The sequence below is a fragment of the Squalius cephalus genome (genome assembly GCF_949319135.1).
Source record: "Squalius cephalus genome assembly, chromosome: 23".
Taxonomy (NCBI): Eukaryota; Metazoa; Chordata; class Actinopteri; order Cypriniformes; family Leuciscidae; genus Squalius; species Squalius cephalus.
This window is the reverse complement of record NC_137144.1, coordinates 18078716-18097339: the sequence shown is the minus strand read 5'-3', so window position 1 is coordinate 18097339 and position 18624 is coordinate 18078716. Positions and strand designations below refer to the sequence as shown.

At 37.3% G+C, this 18624-nt stretch overlaps 1 protein-coding gene across 12 annotated transcripts in view; it reads right to left on the bottom strand.

Annotated features, from left to right (window-relative positions):
* dyrk4 (dual-specificity tyrosine-(Y)-phosphorylation regulated kinase 4) overlaps window positions 1-18213 on the bottom strand; it is a 31303-nt gene extending 13090 nt beyond the window's left edge. For 2 of the 12 annotated variants that reach the window (XM_079858591.1, XM_079858592.1), the window contains exons 1-2: window positions 18021-18213; window positions 17301-17370 (exon numbers count right to left, since the gene is read on the bottom strand). In XM_079858591.1, coding sequence (XP_079714717.1) covers window positions 17301-17370; window positions 18021-18031 — 81 coding nt within the window. In that variant the 5' untranslated portion in view covers window positions 18032-18213. Of the gene's footprint in view, window positions 1-292; window positions 1334-10345; window positions 10560-17300; window positions 17371-18020 lie in introns of those variants that run through there. The other 10 variants (XM_079858585.1, XM_079858586.1, XM_079858589.1 and 7 more) reach the window with 8 other exon arrangements.
* Window positions 18214-18624: the final 411 nt, after the last annotated feature.

Below are 18624 nucleotides of genomic sequence, written 5' to 3'. Positions count from 1 at the left end.
CCTAAGCAATAACATTAAATAAGAGCAAAATATTGAACTAATAAGCTAAGAAAACCATTAGGCTACATTAGACAAATACGTTTTAGCCTAGGCTATAATGAAGCCTATATGCGAAAATTATTTCACATATAAAATAATGTATGTTTAAAACCTTAATAATAATAATTGTAAACTTCAGTTTTACAATTTAATCAGATAGGCTAAATATGCTTCAAAAATATTATAAAGTTTTTAACAAGAGTATTCATAAGTGCATGCAAATGAACATACATAGCTACTCTTCATACATTACCTTGTTATTAATTTCAGGAAACATGTCGCTTTTTGACACGTGGATATTCAACACATCCAAGTCATAAGGCATAGGGCTTAAGAAAAAAAAAGAACGGACTCGCTATTAAATCCAGCAGAAAACTTGCATGTGCATCTTAAGAATCCTGTCAGACACCGGAACCCGTCCTGTCAGCACTGGAAAATACCAGGGAGAACTTCGCGAAATGAAGTGTTTCCCAATGAGGAGGAGAGAGGTTGAAAGCTTTCGTCAGCAGGAGATTAACGGAAAGAGGCAAGCTGTTCGTCTGCTCCACTTGACGTGTAGGCTATGTCCCGAGATATGCCACCTGTTCAGGTTTTCCAGCCTGACTGCACTCTATATAGATGTGTTTACGTGCGCTTACCTACTGAACCCATATTCCTTCCATCCTAGCACAGTGCATTTGTTTGCCAAGTCATGACGATCCTAAAGTGGAAATCCAGGACAGTTATTGACTCAATGTCCGAATGTGCAGCGGCACAAATCAGCCTCTAATCAGTTGTTTAGTGTGTATAGACTACTTGCCGCGCGAGACGCGACTGCCTCCGCTCACTATTTCCTCGCTTCGACACGAGCTTTGAGTAGGCTATGCAACGGCACCGCCTTCGGCACTATCTGTTTACTGCCCTCTCTTTAAGTTTCCATCTGTCAACGAACGATGGGACCCCAATAAATAACGCCTATCAGTAGCCTACATCGTCATTCGCAAAACCTTATTTCAAAATGTCAGAAGAGCAGTGGGCGAGCCAAGAGCCTCACTCAACCTTGTTAACTCTGATTAAGCGGGCTTTGATTTTAATGGGGGATTGTGTAGGAGCATTATTAACAAAAATAAATAAATAAATACTTTTTACACCCCAAAATGACTACTGGTGACAAATGTGTTTAGATAAATAACAAAAAAGAAGACTCTGTGTAAATAAAGCAGTTTCATTCTACATAAAGGACCTTGGCGGCCATGTTGAGATAAGGCCCCCTACTATTTGCTTGCAAAATAAATTATTCATCGGTTATAAATACATCTGCAAATAGGGTCATAGGTAAATGAAACTTAATTATGATTAATTACTAAACAATACTTTTAACAAAAGAAAAAATAAGTTAAATCTATATTTAAATATTAAACTGGAATAACTGAAAACATTTAAAAAAAATAATAAACATGCTCACCAAACCATGCATACATTTGTTAAGAAGGGATTTTCCAAAGCGCAGACTCCGCAGAGTACCAACTTCACGTGAAGTTTTTAATAACTGAGCTGTTTTTAAGTTCACGTGGCATCTTGGTGAGACGTTAGCACATAATATCAGTCTGCATGTTTACATAGACCAATGATTAAAAAATCTCACAGAGGGAAAGTGCAAATGTGTGAACTGTGAAGAGCCCCACATTGGACAGATATTGATTGCAAAATGGATTTCTGTGAGCTGTATACTAGTGATTTATGTTTAATATATATTAAACAAAACAATATACTGACTTGAATTATCATCAAATAGCCAAAAGCCCAACATAAGTCCATTTTACTGGACTTAGTTTGACTTATTCTAGCTATACACAGCACTTTAAGCCTTCATAAATGGTAAATATAGAAGGTAGCAAGTTGACACTTTTTTTCACACCTATTCCCTATAGACTGCACTGCTCACATGTAACAAGCACAGCAGAGGCGGAAGCTGTGCACTGTATCTGATACAACGTGACTCACCATGTAGGCTTATTATCAAACCACCTTTCAGATTGTCAGATTCAAACAGCCTGTGTCTATACTAGTTTAAGACAAATAGTGATCGTAGTTCTGAAAATGAGTGATAAGATGAGGTAAAAAGTGGAAGGCATTTTGTTTTGATTGTGCATGGGAATAATTACACAAGCATGCATAGCATCACAAAACCACATCCTTTGGATTTCTAAATCTGTACTACTATAGGTAATGAGTATTGGTCTACTTCAGTGAAAAACTATGTAAACAAATCTAAATAATATTTAAAGGCATGTTCATGAAAAAATAGCCTTCTCATTATTTACTCAATCTCAGTCCATAGAAAACAAGATATGGGATTAGAAAGACATGAGGTTGAGTAAATAATGACAGAATGTTCATTTTTGGGTGAAGCTTTTCAACTACTCAAACTAGACTGTCTACTAAAGCAAAGACAGAGATAAATAGACATAGAGACAAAGGCGTGTGAAAGAAGAACACTCACCATGTTGGGAGCAGGGGAAAGAGGCCTGATTATGATTAGTGTTTATGTTACATAACACGGAAGCACTCTAATAATCATGGTGAGCTATGGGGATAAACTATTCCTGACAGAGTGCTCGTTCAGCACAATGGAGCTCAGAGAGACATGCACATGACAACTCTTTCCCAGCCCAATCCCCATCAGCCTGTCAGAATCTCTGGTCCATCCCATTCAAGGCTTCTTTATTAAAGAAAATAACAGCTCTGCATGACTGAAACCAGTTATGAAAACGTGTGAGGTAAATACTACCACTCACACATTCACTATTATGGATGTAGTAATGATTAAAAGGTGATAGACTGCCATGCTTATTTGCATTTTATAATCAGCCATTTGAAGTAGAATTTACTCACTTTGGTAAATAATTTCAGTAGCATAAGTATTTAATATATGACTATGAAGGCCTTTGCTAGCACAGGCAAATGCTACAGAGAACTGAACAGGTTTAAAAAAAAAAAAAAAAGATGTGAGTGAGGAAACCTTTGATCATCTCAACACTTTGATCCAAAATGTTTGTCTTTGAGAGATTCACCCCAAAATGAAAACTCAGTCATCATCCACTCCCCTTCATGTTGCTCAAAACATGTAGCCTTTTTTCATTGAACATAAAAGTAGTAATAAATAGTCCATAAGTATTTCAAGGCTGTTCTGCTGCTGCAGCTGTCAAGCTCCAAAAACTACAAAATAGTACCATAAAAAGCAGCCAATATGACTCCAACACTATATTTCAAGTCTTCTGAAGACATACGATAACTTTGTGAGGGACAAATTGATATTTAAGTTGTTATGGTACTTTTCTGGTGCTTGACATGCTTTTAAAAAATACAGTACAACAGCACAGTCACAGGAGCAGTACCCTAAAAAGGGCATCTTTAAACCTTATTTACCCCTATAATGTTCATAAAAACACAAGTAGTACATTACTACTATAAGGCACTAACATGCACCTTTTAGGAGTGCCTTTTAAGGGTACTGCCCCAGTGTACCCGAAAGGCAGGGTTCCTCAAATCCGGTCCTGGAGGGCAACTGCCCTCTAAAGTTTAACTCAAACCCTGATCAAACTCATTTACCTGTGATTTTCTAGTGATCCTGAAGACCTTGATAAGCTTGCTTAGGTGAGGGTTTGGAGCTAAACTCTGCAGGGCATTGGATTTGAGGAACTCTGCCGTAAAGGTTCAATTTTTGCACACCTTTCCTCACAGTGCAACAAACAGCCACTGTAGGCAAAAGAGCATGACAGACATTTTACAAGTTAATAATTTTTGTGCCTTGTGAAGAAAAATGTCTAATGTGTTTTGAGTGTATTTTTGGGAGAAGCAACCGAAAATTAAACAGTTCACAAAGGGCAGAAAGGTTAGGGTTAGGGTTAATCTTTCCAAAAAGATATGTAACCCTCCTATATTGGACTTATAAACTAAAGACAAGTGATCACTTTGCACTTGAAATATTTATATTCTCAGTCATACTGAAGTAAATCAGAGCACAGAATTGCAAAGACTGGACTAAAAATCTGGAATGTGAAAAAAGCATTTTCCCAAAGGTCTACTGTTATATTTACTGTTACAAATGCACTAAACCTGCTGAACTGCAATTTAGAATTTGCAAATTGCAGTTACATTTTGCAATCTAGAGTTGTAGGTACACTTATCCATGATTCATTAACAGGGGATGGACATTTTAGGAGACAGCACTTACTGTTGGCAGAACACCGCAAATCTTTACCTCGGGTTGAACTCTCCTGTTCCTGTGACTCTGCCGGGTGCCCCAGCAGTTCTGGAGGATCTCAAAGCCACAGCAAGGTGGAGTGGTCCCTTTTCCACCCATAATGGGGTCTGCCCATGCTGCAGTAACCACAGGCCTCAGTCCCACCACATCATGTCCACCTGTCGGTAAGGAAACCCTGAATTTAACCAAAACAACTTCGTCCTTTGATGATCTTCTAGGGCTCCATGGTCCAGACTGAGCAACCCGATGGGATCCTTTCCTTTTAGACTTCTACAGACATGTGCTTGTCCAAAAGATACACAATCTCTGGTTCTAGGAGGATGTGGTCGCACTCATTTCTCTGCACTGGATCTAAGAGTCCATTTCACATGCCATCTCTGCTCGAGGACATGTGTGTTGTAGGCAGGGATAAATGGGTGGTAACGTGGAGTGCACAGGGAGAGGTTGTGACGTGTGGATGAGACTCCACATGGGAGCCATCCTGAGCCGGAGGCTGAGCAGTGGGGGCTCTCAGTGCCATCTTCCTCTTCCTCAATGGAAAACATCAGGGGAGTGATCCCTGACAGTAGAGCTCCACTCAGGGGCAGCAGAATCGGCTTCTTTTGGGACTATTGGTAACTCCTCCATCCCAGAGGCCGTCTCCTGGAGACAGTCGGATATATTTCCTCCCCTCCGCTGCTTACATTCCCCCAGGACGCTGACAAACAGCAGCGAAGTGCAGAGAGGAAATCTTATCTCCCAGCATGCACACCTAGGCTTTGGTTTCTCCTGCTACAGCACGGAGAGAGTGGGAAAGCTAGCCCTGCCCTTCATAGTGATACCTCCGCCATTTGCCTCCATGGATAATATTTCTGACTGTTTTATCCATGGGGACGTGGGGTCTAATGTGTATACCCACATCTCTCAGCGCCACTTAGGAGAGGACAAATTGGATCTTGTGCACCTGCCATCAACTGAGAATGGGAATGTGTTCACCAGCTTTGTGTTTACATTGTAACTGACATTTGGAAGACCTTAGACATATCACTTAAATCGTGTCACTCAATGGTTATGTAACAGATGTTTCGCCTGCAATCACATGGCCGCTGGGGTTTTTGATGTGAGGTGGATGTGTTACAATCTACTATGACATTACAGGCCTTCTGGCAACAAATTTGTTTTAAAATAGCCGGAAACTGTTGTTAAATAAATTGACCTCTTCTATCGAATTTTTCCAAAGGTAACACAGATAAATTTGGATTAGGATCAGCTTTTGTAAAAGATTATAAACCAATAATACAGGGGTGTCCAATCTTGCTCCTGGAGGGCCACCATCCTGTAAAGTTTAGCTCTAACACACCTGCCTGAAAGTTTTGAGTGATCCTCAAGACTTTGATTAGCTGTTTCCAGTGCTGGAATGTGGCCCTTCAGGAGCAGGATTGGACACCCCTGCAATACCCACATTCACGGTATATCAGGGGTCACCAATCTTGGTCCTGGTGGCCAACCTTACCTGCAGAGTTTAGCTCCAACTTGGTCCAACACACCGGCCTTGGAAGTTTCGACTGATCCTGTTGCCCTTGATTAGCTGGTTCAGGTGTGTTTAATTAAGGTTAGAGATAAACTCTGTAGGGAGGTGGCCCTCCAGGAACAAGATTGGACACTCCTAGTTGTGAACACAGTTGGGAAATATGTTCATATTTTAAAGTATATAGAAAATTCACCAAGACTAAAATATTAAGCTCCAAGTTCTTATTTTAGAGGAATGTTATGGCAGTAAAAGAACTGAAGAATAGAAGCAATTCCTGTGAACTGAAGAAAGACTATACTATAATAAGAAATTATTTTGGCTATATAGTCATGGAAGCAAAAGAGTGATTTTGACTTACTGTGGCCCAAAAAAAGTACATCCAAGCCACTCTTACAAAATCATGAATATTGGCACATAAGATAATCAAATAGGTTTAAAAATCCAGTGGCTTCAACAAATGATGCTAGACCTTACACTTTTCTAGCCTTGCTATTTCTGGCTCATCTAATGCTACTTGTATTGTGCAAACTTTTTGTGGTTACTAAAGCCCTAATAATATAAACTAATTTAGGAAATTACAGAATATTTACGTACATTTTTACAGCGGGTCTATTCGCACGGGATTAGAATTACCTGAGGTAATTTTTCCAGACCTTTTTCCAGAAGGTAAAAGTCGCCGTAATCTTTACTGACATTGTCTGTAATGATTACTGAGATGACACATTCGGACGGGACTAAAATCACAGAGAAACTCTTTATTACTTATACCCCACCTTTCCATGTTAAACTAGTCCCGTCCAAATAGGGCTTAAATCAGTATCACCAATGATATTACAAATGTTTAACAATGTAAATTCATAAATGCAACAGACTGATGGCTAATGACCTAGCTGGCAGATGTGCAATTTAAGCATATGTAACGGTCAAGAAGTTGATATAAGTCATTCAGGTGAGAAAAGGGTCATCCAATAGCAGGTGTTGTAGAGTAATGGATTAACCACATGTGACACGTTTAGGAAGCCAAAAGATAAAGTAGAGGTAAAGTCTTCACCTTTGCTAAGACGTTATTTCTGCACATGACCATATATATGTGCGCCTTATTGAGACTACAGATGGCAGTCTATTTTAACCGGTTAAGTATGTTGACGACCAATTTAAGCCTGCACTTGCCCTAATAAAATTAAACGGTATAAGCAGTATGTATTTGACAAATAGTCAGTTAGGTCACCTAGTGTAGCACTGTCATTTTTAATAATATTACATAGAAAAAGCTAAATATTTAGGGAGATCTTAAGGAAGCCATGTATATATCTAATTTGGTTGGCTTATGAGACACACCTTTGAAAGACTATTTTTAACTATTTAAAAAAACACAACACTCAGCAAGACGATCAAAAAACAGCATAAGCATTGGCACAAAGTCCAAAGATGTCAGCCTGAATATAGCCGCAACAGCGCTCCAGTGAAGATGCATTTAAAGGCACAACTTTTGTGGGAGGGATTTGCCATGCAAACCGTCTAAAGGCCCGTTAACACTAAGTACGATAACTATATCAATACAGATATAGGTATTCTAAATTTAAAAGGATAGCAGAGTCCACACCACAACTGTAATGGAAACTGCATAGAGAAACAATATTGTTGGAATCACTTTCAAAACTATTTATTTCCTAATGAATGATAAAAAACATTAACAGCCAATCAGAATCCATCCTGCCTTAAAGAGCGGACAGATGACCTACATTGTGCACTTTATAGTAAACAGAACATTAACGTCCATCGGTGTGGATACTAAAATAGTTCTCGTTAGTTTTCTTTATAGTTATAGTATTAGCTTAGGCTTTCAGCATGCTAAATAAATCATTCTGTCACTAAAAGTAACTTGGTACACTTATATTCTATGTTCAAAAAAACTTGTGCTTATCAAGTTCCTAAATGTCTGTGCAAAACTTTCCGCCAAGTTGCTGTGGGATGTTGTCTTGCCAGGGCATTGCTCTGTGGTTGCTAATCTGGAGTATTTTTTAGCATGTTGCTATGCGTTTGCCAGGGTGTTCTGGGTGGTTGCTTACCCCTATGTCCCTATGATATTTGAGAAATGTCTTAGATCTCTCCTTTAGTGTAAGTCTATGGGACTTTTCACTTGTTTTATCATCTACCAGGCAAAAATACTATACCTATAAAAGTAATAACACACCTTTTGTTGTATCATTCACATCCGCTGCACTAACACCCAGGACAAGTTGCATGCTAAAACCTTGTCCTTAGGATTATGGGGTTTATTCTAAACCTTAGCAAGCACCATTGATGGAAATAAATGAATGAATAAGAACAACACTCCAATCTCTCACGAATACAGTTGGCATTTACTGATGCTAGAGATATACAGATGTCTATGTTCAACAGTAGAGTATAGTGCGATGAGTGGGCAGAGAGACAGACTGACAATGCCCCACTCACTTATGCCAGCATAAGCAGCATGAGTAACATTATCTATCAAGGTCAGCTGTCTGGGCCAGGCCTCACATGGGCTAATCCTTATCACACACACAAATACACAAACCCATATGCAGACACACAGCGGATGGGACAGGATGGCAATGATAACATTCAACATCTATTCATGTTTAAATTAAAATTTCAGCTGACATCTAATTACTCTGAGAAGCTTTGCTTTTGTTACTAGGGATTTCATTTTTGCTTTGACCTAGACTTTAAACGTGAAACGGTGAATCTGAACACAGATGCCCCGTGGGCTGTCTAGGCCAAGGATTGAGTCACAATGACCCCACTTTTGTCAGGGAAGCTACTTTTAAATTTCAAGCTACTTTTAACTACACGCTTGTACTTAACTTTTTTAAGTTACTAACATTGAAGATGTTAAAGGTATTACAAGTAAATGAGTAGTATAGTAATCACTAATTAACAAATTTTAAGTATAGGCCTGCACAAAACTTGATTTATAGACCTTTATTATTAATCCAGTTAATCCAGTAAAAGTTTCAAGAGTCTGATACTGAGTTCGTAATAAAAAAAATAAAAAAATTATGATTCTTTAAAAGAACTGACTTGAAAAGAATAATTTCTTTATGAATCAGACTACACTAGTCGCAATGCATACATTTTTGTTTTTGCGTGCAGTCATTGCTGACAAAAACTCAAGATGTGTTTTCTTTGCTATTTTGCGCTACAGTCCCTTTGAAAAAACATCTTTTTTTAATATTTAGACTGCAAGCTAATCATGTAAAAAATATAATTTAAATAGTTGAGCAACCCATGAACTGTAGAGGATAAAGCGGTTTGGCGAGCATCTTTTTACATGAGGCTTCTGATAGTTTTCTGCAATGAAAAGTTAGTTGTTTAGTGTATTTGTTATATATTTTATAGATATTGAAGGGGTGTGCTGAGCATTGAATGTGGTTTTCTGTCCTCTGTTTGAAACTAATGCAACTAATCCAACTTTTCAGCTGTCAGTCATCTTGAAATTGATCTTGAGTGTTAAATCAAAATATGCAGATTCATTTCAAGGCTATGACACAACCTTGAAGACATTCCACATTACCAAAGGAGGAGGAATCTGATATCAACATTTACAGGAACAACACTTTATTTTACAGTGTCAGTATTACATGTAGTTACTACAGTAATAACTATAAATTATGCATAATTACATGCAACTAACCCTAAACCAAACCAAACCTTAATCATAACCCTATAGTAAGTAGTTACTTAATTTCACTCAGTACTTCAATGTACAATTACAGTGTAACAAAGACACCTTAAAAAAAGTGTAACCGCACTTTATTTTACAGTCCTGTTTCCATGTACATACTATGTACTTGTTATAGTAATTGCAATACATGGGTAATAACTAGGTACTAACCCTGAACCTACTCCTAACTTAACCTTAACCCATACTTTATATTACCAGTATTTTCTTAGGAAAGCACAGTACACTGTAAGTACACAAGTGCATGCACTTTAAAATAAAGTGCAACCATAATTTCTACAGTCTGCAGGTAAAGATGATTATCTTACAGGATTATGGGCCTCAGTTAAATAAGCTCAAGAGACTATAGTTCCCTCAGTGCTCTCTGGTTGCCTGGTGAAGGGAGAAACCTCAAACCCTAGAAACACCAAGCAAGGGACTATATTGTTATTGCAAAAAGAATATCCCCCATGGTTTACCTAGGTTATCTTAAACTGAATTACAAACGCATGAAATCAATACAACCCCCTTTCTTTAATAAATTCAATAAATGCCACTCAGTTTGGTGTAGCATTAGTATACAAATATTTTGGGGCAACATTGTGGACTGCTCAGAGCTAAAGTGTACAACCCATGGGATAGACACACACTTTCACTCTTAATGCATAATAACGCTCTTTTCTTATCCGTGATCTAAGACAGTTTAATGAATGACATATCATTATATTACAAGTTAAAAATTCACAGCCCTAAAGGAATTACAATCTGACACCACAGCATCACATACCTGCTCATTATATATAGCGTTCTTCCATATCTTTTATCATCCTGTTCAACATCTTACCTTCTCTCCTATGTTTTCTCCTTCCCCTCTTTCTGATTCTGCCCTCGGGCCCATTTCTACTTCAGGCAAGGTAAGAGTAGAGCGATCGGATGAATCCAGGGAGCAAATTAATTAAGAAATCCAGTTCTAGTATGGACAGCAGCTACAGCGTGGGCTACAATGGCGCTGTTTGGGTGCTGTGACGCTTCAGCCAGTGAGCCTGCCGTCTAGTGCTGACATGTTTGGCCCGGGCAGGGAAGCAACCTGACGAAAAGGCATTGAGTGATGGAAGCAGATGCAGTCAGGCCACCACGCGCTCATCTGATGCCATCCGCCAGGTTCGGTTGTATTGCACTCGCATTCCTTGTGCTCTTCAGAAACACATTGCATGTCAGTGTCACGTTCAGGTAAACATACAAGTTTATTTTATTGTAGACGAATTACTTTCTTGGCATGTACGTACAATAGCGGTGTTTTAATATGCTGCATGGATTTTTTTTTTTAAGTATTATGATTTTATATATACACATTTTATGTGATAATATGATTAATTAATGAAAGGATTTTTGAAGATTGTGTTATTACAGACACTATACAGTGGTGCTTGTGGGTGGTTAAAGATCTATCTGTTTACTAACCACTTTCTGTGCCACTTGACCATTGGCGACCAAAGGAGTTTTCTGTCACACAAGTAAGCTGAGAACTGTTATGTCACTGTCTGTGCATCCTTAACACAATCATACAGTACACACTCGGACACACACGTAACAACATCAGTCAGAAGGCAAGGTGATCTTCCTTTGTAACAGACACAACACAGAATCTAAGCCTGCACACAAGTGGGCATTTCACTCAAAAGCAGATGAATGCAAGTTTGCAGTTAAATGTTGAGATGAGGGGTTTAAGCAAACTAAATTATTTGAGTCCTGCATATTTCACCAGACAATTGAGTTAACACATCTTGACTGAACATTACAAGGTCAAATTTTTTATTAAAATGAAACATGCACAGATGAATTGTTCTCAATAAGATCTATATTTATTAAAATAATAGATAGTGAATTTTCATTTCAATCCAACTTTAAGTAAAAAATATTGATATACATTTATTTAAAATATTGCTGTTCAATAAATCAGTTGTTGACTTGCTCTGACGATTCTCATGGCAATTTGTAACTATTTTAAATTTTGGCAAATTGGTATCGAATTTGTCTGACCTCAATCAAGCATTTTTGCACAAACTACTTAAGGTGATAGTTCACCCATAAATGAAAATTCTGTCATCATTATGTGACCCAAAAGAAAGATTCGTTAACGAATCAGACATTGCTATAGGCAAGTTAAACTTGTGAATTTTCCAAAAAAACTAGAGGTTCTGTTTAGCACCAAAAACCTGAATCAGATGCTGTTTGGAACCATTTTTAAGAGATCTGCGTTAACCAAACACAATCCTTTTTAAAACCACATTAGATCATCACCATTCAGTTGATGACATAACTAATCCAACCTTTCACTATTTCAGCACAGCATCTCATCAAGCAAGCTCCCCTTTGTAACACTTTCAGGTGTGCGATATCCCAGTAGGACATCACATGGAAACACACACCTCTACGACGGCTTATCATGACACATCTCAAGATTTAATCACACGATTAATCAGCACTGTTGGTGTGACAACGGCTCCATCACCAGTGTAGTAGAACAGGTGATCCTATTATATCATAATCACCGTCCTATGATGATGTAACTCCAATATTTGTTTATAAACAAAACATCTCTGATAAACATAATGAGATGGATTAGACTAGGCATTTCCATGAATAAACAACTGGTAACAGCCTATTATGTAACAACATTCCTTGTTTTATATATTGTTTGACAGCGCAATTGTATTTGTTGTGTGCTTCTGTAATTGTAGAGTTTGAGTGCGTCAACACAAGTGAAGTTTACTCTAACAAACATACAGCCTCATTAAGAGACTCTTGAGTCAGTAAATCCCCTACAAATCCAATTATGCCTTGTTAGGGTGAAGATGCATCCCAGCTGTCCAGAGCTTGTGTTAGCCCACTGAAACAATGGATTAGATAAAAGACACACTGGTCACAGACAGGGCAACATACACAAACCCATAGAATCTACTCAATTAAATAACAATTTGTACTCAATTTGTTTCAGAAGATTTCATCCCATGTGATTCTTGACCAAATCATTCTTTCAAGCCAGTAACTGGAATCGAACTGAACTGAACTTTAGTTTTGATGACGCAAGATGCACATCTGAAGTAGCTGAACGCTTTTTGAGCAACACATCACAAGTCGATAAACATGTCCAAAAAAATTAACGAATCAAACCTACAGGCAAAGTTGAAAGTCAGCTTTTCGATCACGTCTGACTCAAAAAGAACCGCATAAGCCTGTTCTAACTGTCGGCTCATTCATTTTTTTTTTTTTTTTTTTTGGTTCTTTATGATTCATTCATTTTGTACAGGTTCTTTAGTTCAACAATCCGTCCGGTTCATTCGGTGCTGCGCAAGGAGTGCACGTGCTACTTCGGATGTGTGACTCTCCTTAGCCAGCCCTATGCAAAGCATTCTGGGAGCTTAAAAAATCCACTGCCCAGTTTCAGTTAATGCTACAAAAATAATTTGGGGAGTCAAACTCAGTTCCTGGGGGGCCAATGTCTTGCACATTTTAGCTCAAACCCCAAATTAAACACAACTAAACAAGCTGATCAAGGCCTTCAGGATTATTAGAAACTTCCAGGCAGGTGTTTTAGAGCTGGTTGGAGCTAAACACTCCAGGACAGTGATTTAGATAGTCCCAACTAATATTTTTTTTTAATTAAACTTAACTTCTTTTACGTATATTTAAGTAGATTAAACACAATTAAATTAAGAAGAAACAAAATGTTTAGCAATTGTGTTGCTTTAACTCATTTTAATTCAAATTAACAAGCATCAAAAATATATTTTTTACAGCTTAAGCTGCATGCTGTACTGTTACAACCCTTCATATGCAAAAACATCACCACAGACAGGTGGACAAAAGAAAAGATAGGCTGTTGGCACGCTGTCCACATGGCTAGGGATGATCCAGAGGGCACCGGTAGATGCCAAAGAAATTCATTCATAATCTGCCAGTCAATTATTCAGAGAGGCCGATACTAATACAATATGTTGGCTTGGAAAGAGAGGGGAAGCTTAAGAAATGGTGTCCTATTTTGTATTTATGCTGACTGTTAAGACAGATATGGTGCTTACACACTTAAATATGCTAGCATGAGTGTGTAAACACTGGCTGGTCTTGTCATGTAAATCAGGTGTGTAGGGTGAAACCCGCTGCTCTCTGACACATCGAGGTGAATTGCCTGGTTTAATTTGGAGTATCCAGTATCATCAGGAGCGCTGCAAGCTCCCATAAGAAACATTATCAGGTGAGGAGTTCATCTCGATAATGGCTATATCATCAACGCACACTCGGTTGGAGGTCTAGGGCCTGCCAACACTTAGTTTATCAGACACCAAATCCACTTGAGTCAACATATTCCATTTGAGACTAAAAAAGCATTTGAGATTGATATCTCAACAACAACCTGACTGTTTTGAACTCACTGCTTATTAGCATAAAATGTTAGCATAGCATTGAAAATGAAGTCTGTAATTTGAATCGCAAGCCGTCTGTTTATACTGAACTGTTTTCTGGAGATATATAGCTAACTTTAAATTACTGGAGACAAAAGCTCAGGGCTGGTAATTGGAAGGTTGCTGGTTTGAAGGACATAAAGCACAATTGAGTCATGACCTATCACATTTGTGCCCTTAAGCAAGGCACTTAACCACAAAGTTCTCCAGCGGGATTGTAAGGGTTAAGGTTAGGCTGGTTAGCATGATCCAGTAAGCCCCTGCTGATAGACCTTAATGGCTTTTACACAGAATGTGTTTTTGCATTCCAGTGCGACTTTTCTGTTTTTTTTTTTTCTTTGTAAACATGCGCTAGACGGACGTGTTTGACCATTGCGCTTTCACTCAAAACAAATAAAAAAAAGTCATCCTTTTTCAAGATTTACGCTTTTCAATTAATAGTAAAATTCATCAAATTGAATTGAATAATCCTTACATTTTATTCATATTATGAATTAAGAATTTTAAATGAGTAAAAAAAAATTGTCATAATTGTCATAAAATGTCATCATTTACTCACTCTAAGTTTGTTCCAAACCTGTATGAGTTTCTTTCTTCTGTTGAACATAAAAGAAGATATTTTGAAGAATGTTGGTAACCATTGACTTCCATAGTATTTTTTTCCTACAATGGAAGTCAAAGGCTACCGTCATCTGTCTGGTTACCAACATTCATCAAAATATCTTCTTTAAGATTTATAAAAAAATGTTTTATTAAGCTCTCTTTTTTTTTTACTCATTTACATTTTTTAATTCATAATATAAATAATATGTGGATTCAATTCAATTTGATACAATTTTACTATTAACTGAAATGCGTAAATCTTGAAAAAAAGGCTTAATTTTTTTGAGTGTGTATGTCTCTCGTTTATAAACGCAAAAACGTATTCTGTGTGAATGGCCTCAGAAGCATCTTTCTCCATTGTAGGCTACTTAAAATTAGCCCTACATTTGACTAAATAATGTTTTGCAAGCAACATATAAATCATTAAATTATAGCAGATGTTTTAGCAGTTTTATGGATGCCTTTTGAAATCGTTTGCTGCCTTACATCTTGGATAGTTGCTATTAAAAGGATTGAGGCAATATGCATGTGTGCTGACTATGCTGTTTAATATTCGCATACAGTCATAAAAAGTCTTTAAACCTAATCTTAACAATACATATACAATTGCAAAAAAACTGCTTTTCACACAGTCTTTTATTAATAGCTTGCCATAAATCTTCCCGAGCTTAAATTAGAAAATATGTAGCAGTAAGTACAGATGGACGGTATGTTCCACGCACAAACTGGAGCTAATGATAGTACAGTGTCATGTCCAGATGGGCCACATTCAGTGAATCTCTCCTGCAGTCAAAGGAATGGTGGGAGCGCAACACCTCCGCTAAAAGAATTGAAACCAGCACCAGTCCACCGTTCCAAAGTAATACATTCAGTAGCACATTCAGTGCAACAGCTGTTTCCATGGCAGTGTGACTTGTTGAGCAGAAGTGGGCTCTTTCTCAGAGACTCGCCTCAAGGTCTTTACTGCCTCTCACTCTTATTGAAACAACCTTTTTCAGAAAACAAATGGTCTAGTTTCTCTGCCAGCTGACGTATTAAAGAGATGCGCTGTGAGAATCTTCTGGTAATACTGTTTTACAGACAGATTGAACAAAACAAAAAAAAAACAGTCCAACACTAAATCCATGACTAATCTTAAACAAATCCTCACGCGGGGTCTATTCTACAAGCAAAGAAAGCAACAGTCACTCAAGACAAGAATATCTTCAAAAAGTCATTGATTTCACATTTCAGGTTGGATCCTGGGCTCATGATTTCTGCAGTCTATAGTATATTTTACATTAAAGGAATAGTTCTTCCAATCAATCAATCAATCAATCAATCAAAATTATCACCATTTATGCTGTCACTTGTTGGTGTAATAAAGTGCACGAAGGAGTGGAGAAACAAAAACAGCCTTTAATAAATTCAAAACAGAAAACTCCCAGGAGAATAACTTAACGCAACCACATTAACATTGACGACGGAAACAGGGAAAACCAAACTAAGGGTACGTTTACACGAGAACGATATGCTTAGTTAAAACGGCGAAGTTTTTCTCCACGTACAGAGGATACCATTGTGAAAACGATGCCCATTCACACGGATCCGTGAAAACGACTAAAAACGCTGTATTCTGCTGCCAGGCCTTTAGATGGCGATGAAACACTATAGACTGAACACGTAATACGCATGTGCATGACATCATCGTTTTCACAGATTCACGTTTTTATTGACTACACGAAGACCGTTTTCAAAAACTGGTTGCGTTTTCAGGCAACGCAGTTGTCGTGTAAATGAACGGCCAAAACGCATAAAAAGTCTTTCGTTTTTAGTTGAAAATGGTTTCGTGTAAACAGCCCATAAGACAAACTAAACATAATTGTGACATATACACCCTCATGTCATTCCAAACCTGTTTAACTTTGTTTTTCCACAAAAGATGTTCTTTCTTCCATGGAACACAAAAGATGTTTAACAGGATGTTCATGCTGCTCTCTTTGGATATAAAGAAAGTGAATGGTGACAAGGGGCTGTCAAGCTCAAAAAAAGAAAAACCTTAATTAAAGTTATATAATAACCTAGGGTATTATTATAATATCCTATATTGTTTGGGTTTTGAAAAGAGCAGCGTGAACATTCTGCTAAACATCTTTTGTATTCCATTGAAGACAGAAAATCATAGATTTGGAATGACATTTGGATGAGTAAATTATTAAAAAAACTGTCTTTTTTTTCTGATAAACTACCACTTTAAAAACACACAGTGTTGAATCTGGAAACAGGAGGATATTATTCGCTCTACAGCAGAACAGGTCAGCCATTATAGGCAAAATGCCACCAGTGTGTATTGCAATAATCAGAGGACAAATGTCACCAACCTGTCATCCATTTTAAAAAAGAAATAATAATTTATGGCAGTATTTTCAAAATAGATGCACGGGTAGTTGTCAGCAGAAACAGGCACCCACAGTTTCATAACATCATGTTGTAACTGCTTTATGGGTTTACCTTTGCATCAGTGTTGTGGTATTGGCCAAACCCTGTATACCCAATATTGGGTATCTATGCAAATTTTTCCATCTGCCATTGGTCCAACAAACAGATAGTTATGCCCCAAACTTGAGTCAATGGTGCTTACCTACATGTCTGTAGTTAAAGCCATTATGAACATTTTAATAGAGGTTTGTTTATATGCACATTTGCTGCACGATGTTATGAGTCATCCCTTTGAACAATGTTAAATTCACCTACCTTTTTCCCCAAAGGAAGGCTAATGTTCTTCTCCTTTATGAGGGTTTCTAGTTTATTCCTTGCAGCTTTTCTGTTCAAAGAAAACATTTTCTATGTTTTAGGAAATGCTACACTGAAACAAATGGTGCAGTTGAATTTCTTTTCACTCAGAAATAATTACAAAGAAACAGCAATTAACACATTGATTTAAATGTGTAATTTTGAAGTACAAAGACTGAAAAGTATTTTCTTGTAAAACGCCAAATATTTTTGTTTTATTTTATTGATTCAAATGTCTTTCATTTTACAGTGTAGGCCTACATGTAAATTAAAAAAACTCATTTATATAGGATATAGAATTATGTGCAGTTTAAGTCCAGTGTATCGTTCAGTCTGATGATATATATATATATATATATATATATATATATATATATATATATATATATATATATATATATATATATATGAATAGTTCTGGAAGCTGCGAGCTACTAGTGACCCCAGCTGGTTAAAAAGGTATTTCATATAGCCTATTTATTTTCTCTACAGATTTGTCCTCTATTAACTCTGTGTAGCATCATAAGCCTAAAAATTTTTTTTGCAGATGTCATAAATCTTTAAAAAATGTATAGGCTAACTTGCACAACTTCATGCAACTAGGCTACAACAACGGAAATTTAAAGAATGCTTTACAACAAACTAGAAACGTCGTTGTCTACTAGTACTAACGTTACTTACTTTTTGTCCATAGTCAGATGCCCTCATTTAAAATGGTCTACGGAAATTCATACATTTCTGTCCATCTTCTTCACATCGAGTAGCCAATATTTGATGGATTAGTGTACTGTAGTAAACGGCAGCGCGCAGAGTGAAACTGATGAGGGCGGCAGGCAGGTGGCGCGCCTCCCACGCGCGTATTCCCTCTTGTTGCAGTGGCCGCCGTAACCATGGTGACAACGTTACAACGCAGAGATTGTACAACGTGAAATACGATTGAAAGTTTTGTTTTTCCGTTTAAAGGGAAGTAAAGCCACAGTTGGATGTTGCTTCAACTTTGGCCACTTTAGGTGTGTGTTTTTTTTATTATTAAAACTAAAAAGAAAAAGATTTTATCTTTTTAATCTTTTATGATATTGTTTTACCCTAAGCATATCCATTAAAATAATAAATAATTATATATAAATATATGTGTATGATTTAAACAATGAGTGCAATAAACCATTTCAATATTTATCACGCGAAAATGATTTAACTATCTATCAATTTTTTTTATGACTGTCCCTTTCATCACAACCAACAACAACAAAAAAAATTCTCGAAAGTCGTTTACAACAGTGTTATT